A 21,737-nucleotide genomic window follows, 5' to 3' on the forward strand; every position below is an offset into this window, starting at 1 on the left:
CTTGCGTCAATCGCCACAATGTTTCGGATATATTAAGGGATATTTAGAAGTTTCCGAGAAATTTAGAAAATATTAGGATATTTGGCAGAAAATTAGCTAAATTTTGGGGATATTTAGAAATACTTATGAAGCGCCACATTTGGCATTGTTATTCAATTTATATTATTTTTAATAAATATGTTGGGCCATGACAAATATATGAAATTTATGGAAGGCAAGCCCTGTGTTTTCCTCGCAATTTTCTTGAAACAATAGTCCGCTCTACGCCACAAACAATCCAGTCAGCGAAATTCCACTTGAAGAATGTATTCCAGACTAAAAGCGCTAAAGCCACAATTTTCCAAAATGGCGGATGCTAACAAAATTGAAGCGCCTGTCAGAATCTTCTTCCTCAACTCCTACTCCTACAAGAAAAGTTTGAAAATTTTAGCCTAAGTGATTCAATATCATTATTTTTATTTATTTATTCATTTATTCATTTATTCAGCCAGCCAGCCAGCCAGAAAATTTTGTTGGAATTTCCGGAAAGATATTTTGGCGATTTTTCGTGAAATTTGTCGAAAGGCCTAGTTGCAATTGGTAAATACACATTGAGATTATTAGTAAAATTACGCGCAATGTTTCAAGGTAGAAACTAACAGAAAAAAAACAATGCTAATTTGGCAACATTGCTAGAAACAATTTCGGTTGCTACACATCTGCATAACAAAAATCATTTTGACGGTCTGGTATGGAGAACAGTGTTATAATGACAAACCTCTAATGCGCTTACTGAGTATCACGCCATTCAATTTTGATAGTTTATTTCTCAGTTCTAAACGTACAATACCTAGAAAAAAAATTTTCAGTGCTACGAAAAATCGGGGTGAGCTACATTACTGATAAGCCATTTTTCTACCTCTGTTTCAAAACGAGTCCTGGTACACGACCTTTCATATGGAAATGAGTTTGATCAGGAGCCATAATCGGGGACGGAGACCGTAAGTCTCGGGATTCGCGCGCACCTATGATATGGGACAATTTTTTTATTTTTAGAACAAATTGCGCCATCCTGATGTCATATATCCGCGCGGATTCACGCACGTGTCGGGGGCTCTCGCGTGGATGTTGTCACGTTGTGTGATCAAATGGTGAGAGTTGAGAGATTCTTTTGCGTATTTTTCACAGCGATGGCAGGGAATAAGGCAGGGAATACGAACCAGGGCGCTTATATGTAGTTTTATGCTCTGCGCTAACGGAAAAGGTGGGTTTTTCAGGGTCGAAAACAAGACTTCAATCTCGCGCTGGGAATGAATACTAAGATCTGCTCACGCTAGTTGTAAGCTTACGCGTATGTTTTTGCGTTTGTTCTGACTTAAGAATATAGCAAGAAAACTCTACACTCTGGTATCGAGTTAATTTGTGAGTTTCTCAGACAATGGTTCATCATAACCAAAACCTGTTTTGACGGTTTCTTATTGTTTCTGCTTGTTTGGTGAGTGTGCAAAAGTTTTTGAAAGGAAAGTCTGACGCGTACAATTAGCTCATTTGCATAGTGCAGCTCGTGCACTTTCAAGTCCGAGTCGGTGTTTGAATTGTCAACAAATCTTGACAAAGATTTCTTTCGTTATCTTTTGTGCTGAGATGCTGTAACAAATTCCACGAACGCAAAAAAGGCTACTAACATCATGTGTGTTTCTTCAACATAAGCATAGTGAAGTTTTACACTGCGAAAATGAAAATAGACAAGGAGTTTTGATAGCTCGATCAACAAACTCGAAATCGTTATTCCAAGTTGACTAAAGAAAGCGTCATCGTGACTTTGCTGATTATTTCTGCTTTATTCGCATATTTCCAGCTTAGCTTTTAATATGTTCTCAAACATTTATCAATCTTAAACATATTTAAAAACTATAGAGTTATTGTTTGAGTTCGATGTACGCTTTCACACGAAAGAGCGGCGGAAGTACAATTTGTCATGTTTACTGACTGTACTGAAAACACGCATCGGCGGGCGCTCTCATTCATTGACAACAGACAATTTACTGGATTTTTACACGAATAAAACTGAGCAGTATCTACGGACGTAAAGTTATTGGGCCTTGGATGAAACATCAAGCGTTGCTTAAAATTCAAGCGAAACTCCAACTAGCAATTATTTTGTTTTACTTTTCGGTCGCGATAGACTGACAAATTCCTCGCAAGTGTGTGGCAAGAGGAGCTAGGAAACTATGAAGCCCTGAAGCTCTGCTATATCTAAATATATCCAGCTAGTTTTTTGCTGTGTAATGGAAAGCTGTTAATCTTCAACATACGTGAAATTTAAAGTGGAGTAATGTACAGCTCATGTAAAAGAAGCATCCGTCGGAACACAACTTGGTCAGCGATATATATAAGGTTACAGCGGAACATACCTAAATTCGACACTGTCTTACTTCACTCAAACTGGAGCAGCTTACGACGAAAATACTTAAGCAAAATTCCAACAGACGTGAACGCGTTGAGTTGTGGGCCAAAAACATGAAAATTTTCGGGAATTTCGGACGCCATTTCCTCCGCGCGACATCCGCAAAAATCCTCGCAGCATGTACGCGCGTGTGCCGCAGGCGATGGCGCAATTTGTTCTAAAAATAGAATTATTGTCCCATATCATGGGGACAACCCTAATACTACAAATGTCGCGCGCTTACGGTCTCCGTCCCCGATTATGGCTCCTGGTTTGATTTGCACCCGAGGGAGGGGGTACTTCCGGAAAAGTTGGGTGGGGTGTGCGGCCCGCTTCCCAAAACCCTTACCCTATTTATGACCAAAATCTGCGTTTTTTTCCCAACCTATGTATGGCCTGACCAAAAATTCGATAGCCGATTTATGTCCGTTGCGGCTGAAACAGTTGTCGTAAACATAAGTTATGAAGGGCTTTTGTTGACGGTCTTATTGATAATGATGAAAAAGTAGCTTCTTCTAAGAAACATACCCAATTCAAGACCAGAGTGCAAAAACCATGCCTTATTTATGACCAAAATGGCCAAAATCGATACCCTATTTATGACCAAAACGGCTGCAAAACCCTACCCCTTAGGGCGAACATACCTATATAGCCCATATAGGGGAGTACAACCCCCCCCCCCCTCCCCGCGTCCCGGGATTTGCTAGACAATGAACGTGCAAGAAAATCCCATTTCAATATCAAAAGTTGTGCATCAAGACTCCTTTTGAAACAGAGGTACAAGCAAATTAGAAATGGCTTACCATATACGTAGGTTTGTAATTTCCGTTTCAATATTTCTAGACGAGTGAAACTATAAACTCATAAGGTTCTTAAAAATGGTCTTAGCAAACGATGCGTATTTTTATACTCTGATCTTTTAAACTTACTTAAATAATTAATATTCGACTTTTTAATTTTTTTTTTACCAAGTAAAAAATGTACGTATATCCTTTAAAAGATTTTAAATATCTATAAACGGTGAACCCACCCAATAAATTGCCTTGTAACTTTTTTTTTTTTTTTTTTTTTGCTACGGTGAATACAAGTTACATTTTCATGATTCTATATGTTTAAAACTTTATCGAAAAACTAAGACCCCTTCCATATTACAGCGGAGAAATTTGAAAATGGAGCTCTCACTCTGAAAACGCATCAAATGTTTTCCGTTCACACTACGCCGGAGAAATTTGAAAACGCAATAATCGCTCGTCATTTTGGGTTTGTGGTTGAAGAAAACTAGGCCAGGAATATAAAATCACATGATTATCGCGACGTCAATGTTTTCGAAAAGCTCCCTTTTCAAAACGTTTTCCGTCCACACGAAAACGCAAAGTTGGCGTTGTCAAATTCCTCCGGTTTGAAGAGCGTTTTCGAAAAGCTCCGTTTTCGTGAAGGATTAGTGTGGACGACAGGCCTTACGGGAGAAATAAAGCTCCGTTTTCAAATTCCTCTAGCGTAGTGTTAACGCGCCTAACCTCTACTGGAGATGTAAGTGATTCGATAAGTTATTCCAACTCTTTGCTACAAAACAGTTTCTCTGTCACTAAACATGAGAAACTCGCTAATTTTCAGCCGGTTAAAATGTGTACTAGAACATTCATCTTCTAACATCGGTTGGGACTCCGTGTCCTTATAACCATAGTCGTAAGGCGAGGAATTATCATTATCACCACTAATCAACGAAGCGTTGTTCTTGGTCTCTCTGTGCTCGACAAGCCTGCTTGCTTTAAACTGACTTCGTATCATGCGGTCGACACCAAAGAGCAGCAGAGAGGAAAATACGGCCACAGAACCAGCGATATAAAATGCCCCATCATACGAGCCAAATCCTTCATGTAACCAACCTGAAATATAACGAAGATTTCTGTGAGACCAAAACGTCAACTATACATTTCGCTCTAGTTAGCTGAACGTTCATTGATCCACTATCTTCCTTGAAAGCCAGTAATATTTTTTTATTGTCAGCTACATGTACCCAAGTCAAGCGGGCATGTTACACTTTCTCCAAGTAACTTAGTTACAACAACAAGACTTACACTAAGTTTGGTCAAGTTTGGAAATAATATAGTAAGTTTACGCTTCGTGCCTCTCGTTTCCCCCTCATCCTTCCCTCTAAACGCCTGTCACGCAGGCCATAAGTTGCGTGACTGGTCTCACGCTTCTTTACCACCAATTGCAACTTTGCACAAAGGTATCGCAGAAGTAAAAAGTTTTTCTCTTAACTTGTATTGGAGGGTTAAACAACACGATTCTAATCTATTGAAATTTCTTTTTAGAAAACTGCACTGGTACTTCTTGTAACTTAGAGAGGGGCAGGCAATTTAATGGGGGAAATAGGAAGGGGAGGGACAAAGCTCTTTCAATTCCCTTTAAACCCCCCACAGGGTTTGATTTACCTGCAAGAGGGGGCCCCAGGCTCATGGGTATCGCCAGCGTTCCAAACATGTTTCCGACCGCTTGAGAGAGCTTCTCGTGGCCAACTACATCAGCCGTGATCACAGCAACCTGACCCACGAAGCATCCATCGAAAAATCCAAATATCAACGCGTAGCTGACAAGACCTGCATAGTTACTAGTCAGAGGACACAGAAGGGTTGTTAATCCAATAGCGAAAATCGAAAACTGGTACATGTATAATCTGTTGACGAATTTGAGATCTGATATCTTGCCGAAAAACACCCGTCCAAAGGTCGAGGTGATAGAAAGAAATCCAATTAGCCAAGCTCCTTGAGACTTTGGCACTCCCAGATCCTCAGCATATTTCACCTAGAAATAAACAAACAAAAACAAATTGTTTACTTTTAGGGAACTTTGGAACTCCAAAACAACTACAGTCAACTCTCGCCTTGCGGACACACCCATGGCTATTACGAACACCCCGCTATTATTGAGATACTCGTCCCGCGCCCGCTTTTTCGAACGTCGCCACTGACCGAGAGCCTGGAACAGGCTAAATCTCCGGTTGAAACCATAAAATACAGACTCCCACTATTGCGGAATAGTTGGATATGTGAAACTTCAAAACCCACAAATAAAGGCTACTTTTCATCACTCCCTGGTGTTGCATACTCTCGCTATTATGAACACCAAATGACGGTCCCGAGGGTGTCCGCTATAACAAGAGTTGATTGTATAAATGTAAAACACCTGGGAAATGCCTCACTATAGATCTACAATTCTAGTTACTTTGTGCTACAGAGTGCATTTATGGATTCAAACACCTTGAGAATTTCCCTAATTTTTTATTTACAACGTGCTAAAGCTAATCCACTAGTATATCTCTGTTATGTTCCTGCCAAGGCAGACACCCTCTAAGGCAAATAGTATGGGCTGCAAGATACATAAGTGTTTGTTTTAGGGGCAATAGGCCCTTTGCAGCTAAGCCATCACGTGACCTATTTTTCATAAAATTATGGGCTACAACTTAAAGAATGCCAGAAATGGAAAGAGCGCATCGAAAATATCAAAATGGCCAAGTTTGAGGTCCCCATCATTAAAGAAGGAGATTTTATGACACTCCAAATTTTTAAAAGAATAAGAAGATTTGTATGGAAAAAGTTGTTGGAGAGCAAGGCCTTGCTCTCCAGCAACATTTTCCACATAAATCCTCTAAATTTTCTGAAAATTCAAACAGTCATATAAACTTACTCTTTAATTCCACGGGCCTCAAACTTGGCCATTTTGGTATTTTCGATGCGCTCTTTCCATTTCTGGCATTCTTTAAGTTAAAGCCCATAATATAAAAATTTTATAGGAAAAATTTGGTCACGTGACCCCAGCTGCAAAGGGCCTATTGAATGTTCCACTATTGCACGCCACCCTCCCCCCCCCCCCCCCGCCGCCAGTTGCACCCCTGATGGTAAATGCCTTGGTGATCTGTTGCAGATTATGCCCCTTTTCAAGGGTGGCCCTATGAAAGAAATCTCACTCAAGAACACAACATGACAATCCTGAGAGGGGCTAGAACCCAGACCACTATTCAGTGTGGAAAAGACCGGCCACCCATATACATTTGTAGCCTACTAGAGATGTGCACCTCTCACCTTTGACAGGCACACTGGCCTAATGGTTAATGTGCTGGACTTTGGATTAATTGATGCTGGTTTAAACACTGGCGACAAAAATTAAACTGTGCTCTTGGGCAAAACATTTCACTCTTGGAATACACTGCTCAGACTACCCAGGTGTGTAGCATGGTACGATCAAGCCTTCTACCAACAAACACCACCTGTAGTGGACACCTCCTGCATGTGGACACTTGTTCATGGTGCCAGCCACACACAAACGCTACATTTGTAACCAACCATAAACAGACACCTGTCCCAAAAAAACTCTTTTTCTGGCAGCAAGGGTATCTGCTTAAAGGAGTGTCTGCTATTTTGGCAATTTAATGCTAAGGGTATCCCTGACAATCCTCTAAGACTTACAGGGCAAGTAGAAATACTTGTCACCACTGAGTTCTATTGAAACCAGGATTTATACCTCCCTGGTTAAATAAAGACAAAAAAGTGTTGTGTTATGTTACGTTACGCTACATTATGTTATGTTACGTTATGTTATGTTACATTACATTATGTAGGATAACCTCTGGCAAGATAGGAATATTGTAAATGCATGACTTACCAAGTGAACAAATGGAACTAGATAACCAAACTGGAACAAAGCTACAGTAGAAACCCATAAGACATAAGCTTTATTCTTCCATATTGATGTATCAAATAGCTTGGAATTCATCTTCCTTTCCATGATATCCTGATGACTTTCCCTTGGTTTGAAAAGCAGTGCAGCAATCCATAACAACAAAGCAATGGCACTAAGAATACGCATGGAATTTTTCCATCCGACTGTCTGTAATAAATAATTTATGACTGGTCCTGCCACAAGCGAGCCAACTCCACTTCCTGATGTTGCAATTCCATTGGCCAGGGCCAATTTCCTGTCAAAGTACTGTCCAAGAATAACAATTGATGACACAAAGGCAAAGCTGGAGCCTATCCCCCAGACCAAGCCATACGTCACATACATTTTATTAACTTCTTGTATGAAGGATGTTAGAAACAGCCCTAAAACAGACAATAATGCTCCAGCGAAGGACACAATACGGCATCCAAAACGGTCACACAGAGCACTTGTTATTGGACCAAAGAAGAAATTTAAGCCCATTGCCATTGCACCAATCCATGCTGTGAGCAAGAAAACAATTATAATAGTAAATTGTTTCACTAAAAAGATCAAAGTATGATTAAATCTGGGAAGGTCCTTCCAATTATTTCATCCCTACTGCCCTTCCCCTTTCAGCCCCTCTTCTCCCCTTCCTCTCCCCCTCTCTTCTCCCCCTTCTCTCCTCCTCTCTTTACTCCTCTTTTGTCCCCCTCCTCTCCCCTCTCTTTACCCCTCTCTTCCCCCTCCTCTCCCCTTCTCTTTACCCCCTCATCTTCACCTCCTCTTCCCCTCTCTTCAGCCCTCCCCCCTCTCCCCCTCTCTTCACCCTCTTCCTCTCCCCCTCTCTTCACCCCCCTCCTCTCCCTCTCTCTTCGTCCCCCTCCCCTCCCCCTCTCTTCTCTCAGGGCCTCTTTCCCTCTCTTATCCCCACTACTCTGCCCTCTCTCCACTATTCACTATACAGATTACTGTATACAAATGTCACAAAGGAAACAATAAAATTTAATTAATGATATGAAAAAAAAACTGAAATTTGAAGGGACATACATTAAAAATCAACTTTCAGACCTAAACCTATTTAAGGGTAGACACAAAGCAGTTAGGACAAGTAATAAAAGAAAATTAGGAATGTTTACTTCATGCTTTGTTGATTTTTGAAGCTGAAATTCATTTGCTCTTCTATCACATCACAAGATCATCTTGAGATCTATTGGTTAGTAAAATGCGAGATAAAGTAGCTCTGAGGCTTTGGTGCAAAGAATGAGATCTGCATGCAAGTACTTGGTATAACAGATCACTGTATCAAAAATTCATATGGGGCCCAAATAAATCTTTATAATAATCAGAGTATCAAAGGTCACACTAACAATATTAAAATGGGATGATGCAACCCAAACTCATTAAACTATAATTAATATTAATTTTTGTTAAGTAAACTTTCTCTGGTTACTTGACAGGTCACACTCACTTTCTGAAAGGGAATATCAGTTAAATTGTAAAACAGCTAGAACGTATTATTCATCAATAAATCTGCACTGCTGAGAAGTTCAGCACGCGTCATAGGAAAACGTTTTAAAACAAAAGAAGATTCATTGAATGCGATTGACATGAAAAAGTGTTTTCGGTCATATTACAGACAATTGATCACGTACACAACAAAATTTACCTAATTTTACAGAAGTTCGCACCATAATCGCTTACCAGTTTGCATCTCTCCAAGGTCTAAATCATCCAGTAGATTAACGTACACAACGCCAAACGAGTTGTGGATCCCAAACACCACAAAATTAACGATGAAAGTTCCACAACATACAATCCATCCGTACCCTCCATCTGGCTTCGCGTCGCGCAAGACAACTTCTGCTTCGCTCTTGTCCTTCATTGCACAAAATGACCTGTTCTGTAACCGAAACGTTGTTCAGTTTAGCAGATCTGGATCTGAGATTTCAGAATTAAAAAAAAAAAAGAAACTTTAAGTATTGGTAACTTGAAACTTGCATAGCTTCAGAGGCGCGCGAATGCAAATTTCCTCTCGTTTGAAGCGTTGCGTGACGACGGTGACGACCAGCCCGGGCATGCTTTGAGCCCAAATATGGTTGCAAAAGAACCTACTTCAGTGCATTTGTCATGAGGAAATACTGAAACTGACAGAGTTTTATTGTCGCCTGTCGTAGCACAGAGCACGGTTTTACATGTTTTTGTCACATGTTTTTGGATAAATCAATCGTAGTCTTAGAAAAAACATGACCCTTGCTCTCAATGTGTGACCACCCGGGGGGGAGGGGGAAGGAGGGGGGACTTCTGGATTCCAACATTTGACCACATTTGCTCATGATGCTTTTGTGGCCATAGTTATTCTTGTGAATAGGAATGAAGAATCTCTCAGAGAAAGACAGTTCACTTTTGGAGGCTTTTTGCGACTGAAGCTCAAAGAGATTTGCTCTCAATCTGATCAAAAAATGTATATAAAGATGAGCTCGGTTGCGTATTGTGACGTATGTACTTGCAGTTCAAATTCCAGTTCCGAGAGACAGGCTAGGAGCTGTTTTATTTGTTTTGTCAGTGTTATTTTTTTTCCAGTGGAAGTGATTTCTTTCCAGTGCTGGTTTACGGTCAATTTTGTGGAAAGAAATATATTTTTACTTGATTTACGGTGCCATTATTTTTTTTATTGCCATGGCAGTACATGCAGGTGTAGCACTGTAAAGCGTTCAAAAATTATTACATGAAATGTAAGAGCAACAAAGATAGGCACGTAATACCGGTACGTACATGCGACTACAACAAAAGTACAGTGTAACCAACACTTTTCTTCAAAGGATGGTCGAAGAGTGAATAACTGACTCTGATCACAATGCACTTCGGTTACTCTAAATAGCCTCAGCGCTTAGCCTAAATCGAATTTCGTTTATATTCTAAATACCATTTCAGTAAGCCTGTAAGGAGTTTCAGTCGAGTCCAAATAGTACTTCGGGTAAGCAGCATCAACGCTTCGTTTGCCAGAATACCCGGGGGAGCTCCCATGGGAAAAGGTCGGGGATAGTCGTCGTTTGGCATCGGGGTGCATGTAAGTAACGGATTTTGGTCTCGCATACAGTGTTCAGGACTAAACGTCTTTTAGCCGGTAAGATATCTTTTAGGGTTGCACTCGATCGAAGAACTCGAACTGGTCAGGAGGTAATGATCATACTTTTAGACTGATTATATTTGTAGGAGAAAGTCTTCGATGACAATGTCTTTACATGTAACATCTTGAAAACTCGTTATAGCCAGCATTTGTCTGCCCGTGCTTGCCTGTCCTTTTTAAAGTAGATTACTAGACCTGAAAAGCTCTCCGTTTAGCCGCAATAGCTCACTGGTTTGTCTGAATAACGCTCCAGTTAGGCTAATGTTCAGGTTAGCTTACTCATGGTTAGCTGTCAATAATGATACCTCTCCAAACAATCATTGCTTCCAGTTCTTTGTTCTGAAGCTTAACATTGTTTGTGGAATCAAGTTATGTTAGGACATGATCTTCAATTTGTTTTCTTTATGTATCTACTGTGGGAGTCTTGTGATTTACGAGGACACCCGACAGTCCGAAAAATGTCTCGTAACCTTAACCAAAAATTTATGAAATCCTTCATCGAGCTAAATTTTGTTCGTTAGAGACTAAGAATGGTCAATTGGACCGATCTATGGCGAAAAAGACAGTTTTAGGGAAAATTTGTGCTTTTCTTTAACCCTTTGAATACCAAACTTTCGCCAAAAAATACCGTTTTTAACCGTTTAGTCAGGTTTTTAGCTGCCATGACGCTAAATAAGCCTAAGTTTTGCTAAAAAAAGGCTTTTTTTTTACTAAAAGGAGAGATTTTTCGAGGATTAGGTACAAAATTGAGCAAAACTTCAATTCCGGGCATGCGCATAAGCCAAAATATCTGATGACATTTAAATTGATGACGTCACAGATGTTACAAAGAGCACGACCATTAATTACGCATATATGCCTAGTTGGTATTCAAGGGTTAAGTTGTTTTTTCCGCTTAGTTTCAGTATTGCGAGCTCTTAGCTCTGAACAATCACGGGTCATGTTTGGGTTCGTCTACCGGCCTTGGTCTGGATCTCCCAAGGACGACCCTGTTTTGGTTTTATTCTCCGAATTTTAATGTCTATTAATTATTTCACTGAAGAGCTTTCGGTAGTCTGCTTCTGAAAGCTAAAGTCGTGTGAAAGAGTTTTGCTTCGTGTTCTAACAGGTTTGTCTGTTTTGGTTAGTGTCTGATCCTTCAAGGTCAGTTGTCCCGTGTGACCACACATGCCCAGGGATAGAGTACGTAAGAAAGGGTTCATTTGCTCGCAGTTCAGATCAGTTGAAGTTGGAGTTGAAGTTAGCTGAATAATGAAAGAGAAGTAGAAAGAGTCCTTTCTGCGATTCTTGTTGCCTTCCGCAAACCAAATTATCCCCAATGTTTCAACATTCTTGTTTACCTTTAAATTTCTAGTTTGATAATTATTCCATAATCATTATATAGTTACGTCTTCCAAACAAATTTAATTTAGCAATTTTAAATACGTAAGTCGTCTTTAAATATACGAGATTAGTACGAAATACCAGTTGCATTAAATTAAATGTATATGGCAGAAGTAAATTCTTAAATTTCTCTGTTATATTATACTTAAATAACTGTTATGACTAAAAATTCCCATATAATATAAACATAAATTAATCTTTGTTAAACGTACATAGCCAGTTCCAATGTGGTCCGCAAGCCACTCCCAGATATTGATATATTATTATACACCATCAATAAATAATTAACGATATATCATCGCCGCATAAGTTTATAAATGTAAATAAAACGGCCCATGTTACACAAGTAGAAAAATACCAACCATAAAAAAATATGATTCTCAAAATATAACAACGCATATGTTTTTTTCTATAAAGAAGTGTACGCTTGAAATAGCGGACAATTATCTCGTTAGACTCCCTACCCACGATAACTTTGTTAAAAACTCTTTTCCTTTTCTTCAATTTTGTTTCCGATCTAATCTTAACCTATTATTTTCTTATTTAGCGTACAATGTTTACTTACGCTGGCAACACATGCGCAATTCTTATCACAGGTAAAACGCATGAAATTCCACCCCACACCACCCTCCCTCACTTCAATCCAGCCGAGTAAGTCCTAGAGACGGAAATCTCTCTTTGCTAATACGCCAAGCATTTAAAACATCAATAAAGAGAGGAAGAAAAAATTATTACTTGAAAAAATTAAAGTTGATGAAGACAGTTTCACGCATCTGTACCGAAGTGGCGGTTAGTTCAGCTTGTCACGCAATCTATCAACTATAACACAGTTTCTTTGTCCGTGACGATGAGCACTTCACGGGAAGTCATTTCTACCAAGGCAGACATTTCACTTCCGGTTTCCACACTCTCTTCGCATACACAGGCGGCGCTTGGGTCGGCTGTTTTACTTAAACGTTTTCGGAGGGTGTAACGTCGCCTTTGATTTCGATCCAAGTGAGACACGATAAAAACGAAGAGAGATGAAACAATGGCCACACCACCGCACACAAAGAAGGCTTGATGGTAAGAGCCCGAGGATTCGTAAAGCCAGCCTGTGAAAAACAAAAATAGATCCGCACTAAATACGTTTAGGTGGAAGTTAAGTCTGCAGACGGAGCTTATCCCGGAGCTTATCCCGGTTTCTGTAGCATGAGGCGACTAGGAGTATTTCTACTCCCACTGGATGGGATGCTAGTCCATCGCAGGGTTACCCCCTGCATTAAGTTTGCAGAGGCCCGTTTCTCGAAGGTCCCGAAAAGTTTTCGCACCGAAAAGCAATAGCAAAATCTCAAACCTTTTGACTACAGAGCTATTTTATTCATATATTCTTAATACTAACAGAGGTTCTCTTTATACAAGAAGTTTCAGGCGTATACACCTGTCTGTTTTTAAATACCGATTAACTAAAAATGGCTTTCCGGGGCTTTCCTGAAACGGGCCCCCCGTACCCATTCATACACCTGGGTGGACAGAGGCACTGTGAGAGCAAAGTGTCTTGCCCAAGAACACAACATAATGTCCCCGGTCAGGACTCGAACCCGGACCGCTTGATCCAGACACGAGTGCACTAACTATGAGGCCACGCGCCTCTCACTAACTTAATACGTTAAGGCAAACACTAGACTTTGCAAATCACCAGATTAGCCTGGGACTAAATTAAACACAGTTGCCTCTTCGCGCGCTTAAAGCCCTGAGATACAGACGTCCGGGTTCCTCCGTAAGAAAAAAGTATAGCGACTGGTACATCTACCCGCGCGAAGGAAAATTTTTACAACGCTCACAAAAGCATACTGAAAACTTCTAAAATCTTCAAACCTATTATACACAATGACGTTAGCACAGAGACAATATGCAAAATATGGCTTTCCTTGCATTTCATGGGCTGTGTAAGGCTCGCATTGTATTGCGGTAAAATTTACACCCACCATCTTTTTCCTACAGAGGACTGGAAGCGAGAAAATCAATTTTGATGACGTAGCACTGCACGTAGTATTTCGGATTGGTTGTTTTTGCGCGCAAAATTGCCAAGCAACCGAGCAACTGCCAATCAGAGATACTGCAGGGCCGGACCTCCGTCGGGAACAGAGCCATACGAATCAAGTGGCCCATCAGGCCGGAGCTTATTCCGGTTTCTGTAGCATGAAGCGACTAGAGAATTCATATACCCATGAGAAATCGTAAACAAGCTAGACTTCTGACCACTAAGAGCAAGAATTAATGTCCTTACCTGCAACTGGCGGACCAAGACTCATGGGTATGGCCAGAACACCAAACATGTTGCCTATCGCTTGTGAGAGTCTCTCCTTGCCCGCGATATCTCCCGTGATTACCGCGACTTGACCCACAAAGCATCCATCGAAAAACCCAAACACAACAGAATAGGCCACGAGACCTGCGTAACTCGCTGTGAACGGACAGATCACTGTGCTGAGTCCTATGGCGAGCAGTGAAAACTGATACACGTAAATCTTGTTGATGCACCGCAATTCACAAAGCTTGCCGAAGATCACTCGTCCCACGGTGGACGTGATTGACAGAAAGCCGACGAGCCACGAGCCCTTAGAAGGTGGGATACCAAGATCGTCTGCGTATTTTACCTGGTGAAAGGGAGATAACATGGGTTAATAACTGATAAACATTGTGCTAAAGTATCTTCTTACAGCCTTTGTGTAAATGGTCAGTTTTGCAGTCGAAGGATTGACGTGTAGGAAAACTATAGTACGAGCTGTTCTCGAAAGTGGAGATGGAAATGGCTTGAATGAAACTATCGATTCACCGCACACGAAAACACTCATTACCACCCTCAACCTGAGACCGAAAAATCATGAAAACATCTTTACACCTTTGTCTTTTTTTAGCAATTTCACAGTAGAATACATTTTACAGTCCAAACTATTAAAATATAACAGTAGCCTACCCAGCCAACAGCCTTTTTGGTAATAGTGGAGGGAAAGCCGAGGGAGACAAATTCAAGATAGATTTGACGAACAGTAAACAGGCAGAGCGGTGCTTAATGGTTAGGCGGTAAGGAGGGAGACGGGAATCAAGGCAGCTTTCTGTCTATGGTACCGATAATATCACCCAACAATAAAACCCCCACCTCAAATTAAACTTACCAAATGGACGAAAGGGACTGGATATCCAAACTGGAAAAGCGCTACTGTTAGAACCCAAGCTACATAGGCACGGTTTTTCCAAATGGAAACGTCACACAATTGACTGCATTGTTTTGTCACGTTCCTGTCACGCTGTCTCGTTTTGTGAGGCTTGTAGAGGAAGCACGCTACAACTAGAAACACCGCGGCACCACTAAGTATACGCAAAGAATTACTCCATCCAACAACCCGTAGTAAGTAGTTAATCGCAGGCGAGGCTACCAATGAGCCTACTCCACTTCCGCTAGTGCCCAGTCCATTTGCTAAAGCCAGTCTTTTATCAAAGTACTCTCCCAGCATCACGATAGAAGGAACAAAAGAAAAACTCGAGCCTATCCCCCAAAGGAGTCCATAAGTGAGGTACATGTAATGCAGACGCGTGACAAGCGACGTAAGAAAAAGTCCAGATACTGAAAGAACAGCTCCAACAAAGGCTACTCGACGACAACCAAAGCGGTCACACAAAATACTGGTCAGCGGACCAAAGAAGAAGTTGAGGGATGCAGCCATGGCGCCGACCCATGCTAAAATACAGAAAGAAACATAGAAAATTAGGAATTGATCAACCGTAAGCTGTATTCTTGATCTTTTGATTTGACTTAATATGGCTCTCTCTTCTTAAAGGTATAGCGTTTTGGTACAGTCATTCAGGTGCCTTAGCTTGTCGTTCATCAAAATCCCAGGCTGTTCTGTTTGTTTTCTTTCTGTTTTTGTTTGTCCGTTCGTTTAATCTTACCCTCATGTCACTGGACGATTTTGCAAGAATCCAATGTAAATGCCTGTTTGCTTGTTTGTTAGTTTGTTTGTAACCAGTTATTGATGATACCGTGCGTGAAAAAGACAGCGCTAGTGCCCAGTCCATTTGCTAGTGTCCTAGCTGAGCCTGTACAAGCTTGTGTGGAACTAACAACATGCACCTAGCTTCACCCATCCAATGTTAGATTTTGATTGATCAAATTAAAGCACAGCCCAAGGGGAATGGTTTAAAAGAGTTGATCAAATTGAAGCACAGCCCAGTGGCAATGGTTTAAAAGAGTTGAATGACAGGGTAACACTGCAATGCAAAGGCAGTAAGTTTAACCTTGATCAAGTTTTTGGTAAATTTAAAGATGTATTTTTCTGACATCAAGTTTTGTTGTTAAGTAACATTTTCAGAAATTCTAAAGATATGAAAAAATGTCATAAATTTAAGACCATACAAATATGCCACTTGGGTCCCATGAATTTTTAGTGGTGTATTTTCCAGTACAACACTCATGTCTATAATTATTGTATAAGAAATGGGATATTACAAGGCAGCACAAAAATCTAAATTTCATTTTTGAGAGGTAACTGTTTGCAGAAACCATGATAAAGCAGCAAATGATGTCATCAATATCCTCGCTTGTAAGGATATGGAAATTACACCACTCTTGCTGGAATTATTCGTATCTTTATGAGATTTTAATACCTGCAATGTAAACTTGTTATTCAGGGATCATATGTGACTTTTAGCGCTGTTCACTGCACTTTTTTGCATGGAAACTGAATTCAGATTTTCACAGTAATTGTTACTGAACTTCGCAGTCTGGAACAAGTAGCAGATGGGAGTCATGCATGCCTGAGGGAGGGAGGAAACTCCCATAAAAAAAGGTCGGGGATGCTGAATTTCTGGTTGTCATGTGATGTCATCATTTTCCAAAATTAAAAATTACCAATCCTTCTGAAGTTTCTGTTACTTTATGGCCTGCATCCTGGGGTTCCTCTGAGGTGCACCAATATAGCATTTCCATAGGAAACTCTATAAATTTGGTGAAACACATTTCCAAATAACATGCAAATGAAAACCCACACAGACCAAATCTTAGCAAGGTTATTTATATCTTAATTTTATTCTTGATGGCATGACAATGAAAACCAGCAACAGTAAGACTTAAGTTTTATCAATCAAGACCTCTGCACATGTAATTTGACTTATAATTTTACCTGTCTCTGCTTCTCCCATGTTTTGTTCATCCACCAAATATTCATAGACTACACCAAAGGAGTTATGAATTCCAAACACTATAAAGTTGACACTGAATGTGCCACAGCATACAACCCAGCCCCAGCCACCTTCAGGCTTTCCACAGTTGTCTTGTTGTGATTCTTCTGCATCGGTATTGTCTCCAAGCATTCGTTCTTTATCTTCCATGTTCACAGTATATTTTAGGAGGCTTTTTAGGAAATGGTTGGCATGATCCCACAAAAGCTAAATGCTGTTTTGACTGATTCTGCAAAGTACTCCTGAAACATAAATATGAGGTAAACAGGTGATGTAAATATTACATTATTGTTCCTGAATTTTTTTTATCTGAGCAACCATCTTTTTGGGAATATCTTTTAGGGGTTAAAAAAGCGATTTGGTACCTCTTAGGGTGTTCAGCCTTGAAACGTCCACAGTGGCAGGAGCTTTTGGGGTACCTTTCAGGGTACTGAGCTGAAAAAATATTCAATTTTATCTACTAAAGGCTTTGAAACTTTACAAGCAGATGAAATTATGAAGGAGTCAGTTAATGTGTTGTTTTAGAATTGGTACCTCTTAGACTCTTAGGGGTGAAAAAAAGTTCAAGCCACACCTACAAGACAGGATCTTGGTATCCCTTAGGGCACGAGCAACCCTGTCCATTTTATATGGGAGTTCCTCCCCCCCTCCCCCTCCCCCAGGAATCAGGGGAGATAAAGCAGCTATCCTAGCTAGGAGTCATGAAAAAGCCTTTACCATACCCAAAGTACTTGATGAACATTTCATTTTGCAAATAGAATAATTATTAATTCTACAATAACTGCAAACATCAATCTCTGTCAACTTCGAGGAAATAAGCTTTCGTGCAAAAATTCAATTACTTCACAGAAATGGCTCAGTTCCCTACCATGACCTTAAGTAACAGGCATTAGTCAGCAGCTGGAGCCCTCAAAATTGCAATTAGCTCAATATGCTCGCTTGTCACTGTATTCCTCTACTGCTTCTAATAGCACTTTATGTCAAGTTTTAGGTTGTAGGTTAGAAAAATTGCTCAAATTAGCTATCCCAATACCTGTCTAATATTTAATTGTTCCTGGAATTCTGACAGTTAATGGCAGGTGATAGGTCCGTCTGTTTCTCTTGAAAAAACAAATGTATGACATTGTTAGATGAAAATACAACTAAAGTATAGCATGGGCAAAAGGTCTACGATATTCTTAGGAAAAAACGATAAGCTCTTACACGTCTCAATTAAAAACTTGTTGTGCTGTACTTCAAGTACTTCCATGATAGTAAATTGAATTAAACTTAAAATACTGAAAAACATGAAGTCCTACAAGCACGTTTTTCCATTTAGGTTGAATGTGAATAAAAATAATTCTTCCTTAATTGAAATAGAACAGGTGCAATGTTTTACTTTAAGGCCTCGTCGTGTGGTAAGGCACGAATTATTGCTACAATAGGTGTGAATATTTTTTGCCCAAGGTAAACTAAAACAATATACATGTAATATTATTGTAAGAAAAACCGGCTGTTGAAGTATACTGCAATACTTTCCGCGTGATTGTAATGCTTGAAATATTTGAGATCAAGGTCAATTTATTTTAATTCCTTCTGAAAACAGTGAAAGTCAAATACGTTTCAGCTAAGCCGGTAATCGACGAAAGATTGCAAAAGCTCTTAAATTACAATATTCACAAAAGCTCAGTTCATCACCTAACATTTAAAGTAAGCCACCAAATAGCTTCACAAAATAAAATGTGGATCCCGTAAGTTGTAAGAAAACCTGCATTTTCAGAATTGTGTTCATTTCTGTTCGGGAGACGCTGAAACTCACCTCCTTACGAACATTATTTTCGAAGCGTTATTCGATCGCTCCTGGCCATGGCTCAAACGGATAGTTCGAGTTGTTCGAATATTTGCTAAGTACTTACATCGAATGAGTCACCCCTTCGAGAACTTCAGCTTCCGAAAAGACCCGATCTGACGAAAGAGGAAGTATCTACAACAAGTTTCAGAGGTGATAGTAAAATTTTCTCACCTTTTGTTGCGCTTGAGAAAAATTGACATCGCATTTCTCAATAGTAATTTGATAACAGACCGTGGGAAGAACGGAAACGGATGATGCAACTGGTAAACAACGCTGTCGAGAATAACCGGATGTAAACCTGTCAGAAATGGACTTCTGGATTGTGAAAAGGCGGAATTAAGGCCCAAGATGGCAGAAAAGAATACAAATTCCTAGTACTTATACTCTCTCTTAAGCAAAATTAACGCTTCAAATAACATCATGGCAAGAAATATTCTTTTGTCACGGTATATACGCTTTGCCTGATTTTGAAAACTTTTATATGAATATTTTGCCAGCGCAAGTATTAATTCGAGAAACTCTGGAGCACTTGTTAATTTTTTTCTTTTCTTAAACTTCACAAGGAAATTGTAAGGCACTAACCCTGTATCGTGAAAATAATATGAAGTAAAATCTCTAAATTTTTATTATTTCTCAACTGAGAGTTCACCCTGCAGGCAAGGTGCTGCGAGTTGAACAATCGTCGTTAAGCTCTTGTCGATTGTCCTCGTAAAAATGGCGTGCAGTCAAACCTGTATTAAGCGGACCCCATATAAAGCGGACACCCTCTATTAAGCAGACAGAAGTGAAAGTCCCATTTTTCTTTTCCCACATTTACTGTAAAAAATACCTGTATTCAACGGACACCTCTAATAAGCGGACGCGGACACCTTTACTTTTATGGTCATTTCTATTTTTAGAAACCTGTATCAAACGGATACTGAAAAAAGAATGCACGAGTTCTTTGTCCACGTTTTAGTATATCGGTCATTCAAGTTTGCCAACAAACTGAGCTGTCACAGAAATGCAATATTTTGTTATTCGGTTTTGTTTTTACAGAACTTTTGTTCTTATTTGATTTTGCTGTAAATCTTCACATGAGTCGATCAATATAGGTACGGTTACTGTATACTTAAATCGCTTTACCTCTGATACTCGTCATTGTTTATGGAAATACGGTATTTCAGAGTTCTCGACCGTTCACGAGAATGTTATTTGACCCTTTTAAGACGAATTCTGAGGGAACCTGTTTTCAGCGGACGCTAGCACGGGTCCTGTGGGTGTCCGCCTAATACAGGTTTGACTGTATTATGCCTCTAGCAGTGCCCAAAATGTTTGGAAATTATGCCAAAATTATGCTACTTTCTCTAACTTATGCTTCCTACCATCAAAAATATGCTACTTGGCTTTGAAGCAAAATAAAGACAGAACAGGGCGAGTGAAAACGAAACACTGACGAAGAAGCGTTTCGAAGACTCAAACTTTCCTCTCATAATTGCCGGTTTATGGTCATTCCCCAGTATTGCATTACGCATCCCTACTACCCATAATTTCACGCGTGATTAGCGCGCGCGCATTAAAAAATGGCGGCTTTTTCTTTGCGGCTGGACCTCGCCATAGAAGTAAATCGTCATTTTCTCGAAAACGAGTACGGTGACTTATCATTTTTTTCTGTTGTGTTGAATTGAGTAATAAATTTCTCCATGTAAAATAAATATGGGCCAATTCTCATTGTTGAGCAAGAAACAATCGTCGGAAACGTGAATTTAGCAAGCAATCGTCACTATAATCGTGGTGCTATTGTAAGGATTTGTATGGTATAAACAAGGTGCTGTTGCTTCTAAACGAACATGGGGACCCCTCATTTTTATTTCCAAATTTAAGTTCCTACAATATAAACAATCAATAGGCAAAGTTTTACAAAAATCTCAGTGCAGGTTCTATTTCAGTGGAATGACCTTAATTCACCCATAAAGACATCGGTTTTTGTATCTAAGGTTTTTTTCTTCGCTATACTTTCCTTTGGTCGGTTTCAATAAACGCTTCCGAGAGATTGAAGCTCTTTGTACGGCATTGTCAACTGCTGAGCTGACTGACTTGAACTCGGGAAGTGGTCGGATCGACGACCACACCATCATCTCACTACCGAACCGTACGCGCGGGACTGAGACCAAGCAACACCACACCGACCAAAGGCAGCCCGGATCGGGAGCCAAGGAGATTTACTGAGAGAAAGAGTTTTAAAAACAGAGCACGTAAAAAGAAGAATATTCAAAACCAAACTACGTTACTCTTTCATTTCGTGAAAGTCAAAAAAGCCAGATTATGCTAACTGTGCTAAATTTAGATTAAAAACTTAAAAATTTGGTTGGTTTGCTAAATTATGTCAAAAATTATACTAGCACAATCGACAAAAGCCTAATCGTCGTCATACAGTCGAACCCCTATTAAACGGCCACCCTCGGAGAAATGGACTGTGGCCGCTTAAAAGGGGTTGGCCGCTTAAAAGAGGTAAAAACAATAGAAAAGCCATCAAGGCCTAGGACTTCACGGTTTGCGCATATTGAAAGTTTAGCCTCAATTTTTCAAATTCGTCATTTGTATTCCATGTTAATCTTCTCCATCCTTAGCCATCCTTGTTCCTTTATGGTTTATCGTTATGTGTTTGGTGTTGTTCCATCTTATTAAACTGTTATTTTCAGATTTCCTACCATTTACAGGTAATTTTTGTATGTGGCCAAAATAACTCAAAATACCGTGACTGAGTTCCTTTAAGAACTTACGCCAAAACAGGAACTTCAGTGGAGACCCTATCAGACCCAAACATGAACACCGATGGAAGCTATTATTGTTAAAAGCTAAACCTCCCAGACAAAACGTGTAAGGAAACTGAGAACCTTGACAAGATACGTGTGGGCTGACCTTGACTGTTGCACAGCCAGTGATGATCACGAGACACAAGACAAACTGCAATTAACAGTCAAGTCATGAACAAATTTAGCTTCATAGTAGTGCCATCGGATGCTGGGAATGTTCCGTATGCTGCGTCCTCAGCTGGATTATACGGA

The 21,737-nt window shown here is 40.0% G+C and overlaps 2 protein-coding genes across 8 annotated transcripts; both read right to left on the minus strand.

Moving 5' to 3' along the window:
* Nucleotides 1–1,846: 1,846 nt before the first annotated feature.
* On the minus strand, nt 1,847–9,776 carry LOC145481353 (monocarboxylate transporter 10-like). The gene is made up of 4 exons (XM_081459829.1): nt 8,831–9,776; nt 7,091–7,650; nt 4,864–5,233; nt 1,847–4,311 (listed from the first exon to the last, which is right to left on the minus strand). The coding sequence occupies exons 1-4, from the start codon at nt 9,009–9,011 to the stop codon at nt 3,989–3,991; spliced, it is 1,434 nt and encodes a 477-aa protein (XP_081315955.1). The 5' UTR covers nt 9,012–9,776; the 3' UTR covers nt 1,847–3,988.
* A 2,165-nt stretch (nt 9,777–11,941) lies between these two features.
* LOC145481354 (monocarboxylate transporter 10-like) lies at nt 11,942–19,031 on the minus strand. 7 transcript variants are annotated; one of them, XM_081459837.1, is made up of 6 exons: nt 18,862–19,031; nt 17,893–17,959; nt 16,802–17,101; nt 14,798–15,360; nt 13,909–14,278; nt 11,942–12,733 (listed from the first exon to the last, which is right to left on the minus strand). In XM_081459837.1, the coding sequence occupies exons 3-6, from the start codon at nt 17,007–17,009 to the stop codon at nt 12,459–12,461; spliced, it is 1,416 nt and encodes a 471-aa protein (XP_081315963.1). In that variant the 5' UTR covers nt 17,010–17,101; nt 17,893–17,959; nt 18,862–19,031; the 3' UTR covers nt 11,942–12,458. The 7 variants fall into 7 exon arrangements, with proteins under 7 accessions (XP_081315963.1, XP_081315961.1, XP_081315956.1 ...); XM_081459835.1 differs by lacking the exon at nt 18,862–19,031 and adding an exon at nt 17,225–17,294 and having other exon boundaries at nt 17,893–18,851; XM_081459830.1 differs by having other exon boundaries at nt 16,802–17,959.
* Nucleotides 19,032–21,737: the final 2,706 nt, after the last annotated feature.

This window comes from Orbicella franksi, chromosome 3 (genome assembly GCF_964199315.1).
Source record: "Orbicella franksi chromosome 3, jaOrbFran1.1, whole genome shotgun sequence".
Classification (NCBI taxonomy): domain Eukaryota; kingdom Metazoa; phylum Cnidaria; class Anthozoa; order Scleractinia; family Merulinidae; genus Orbicella; species Orbicella franksi.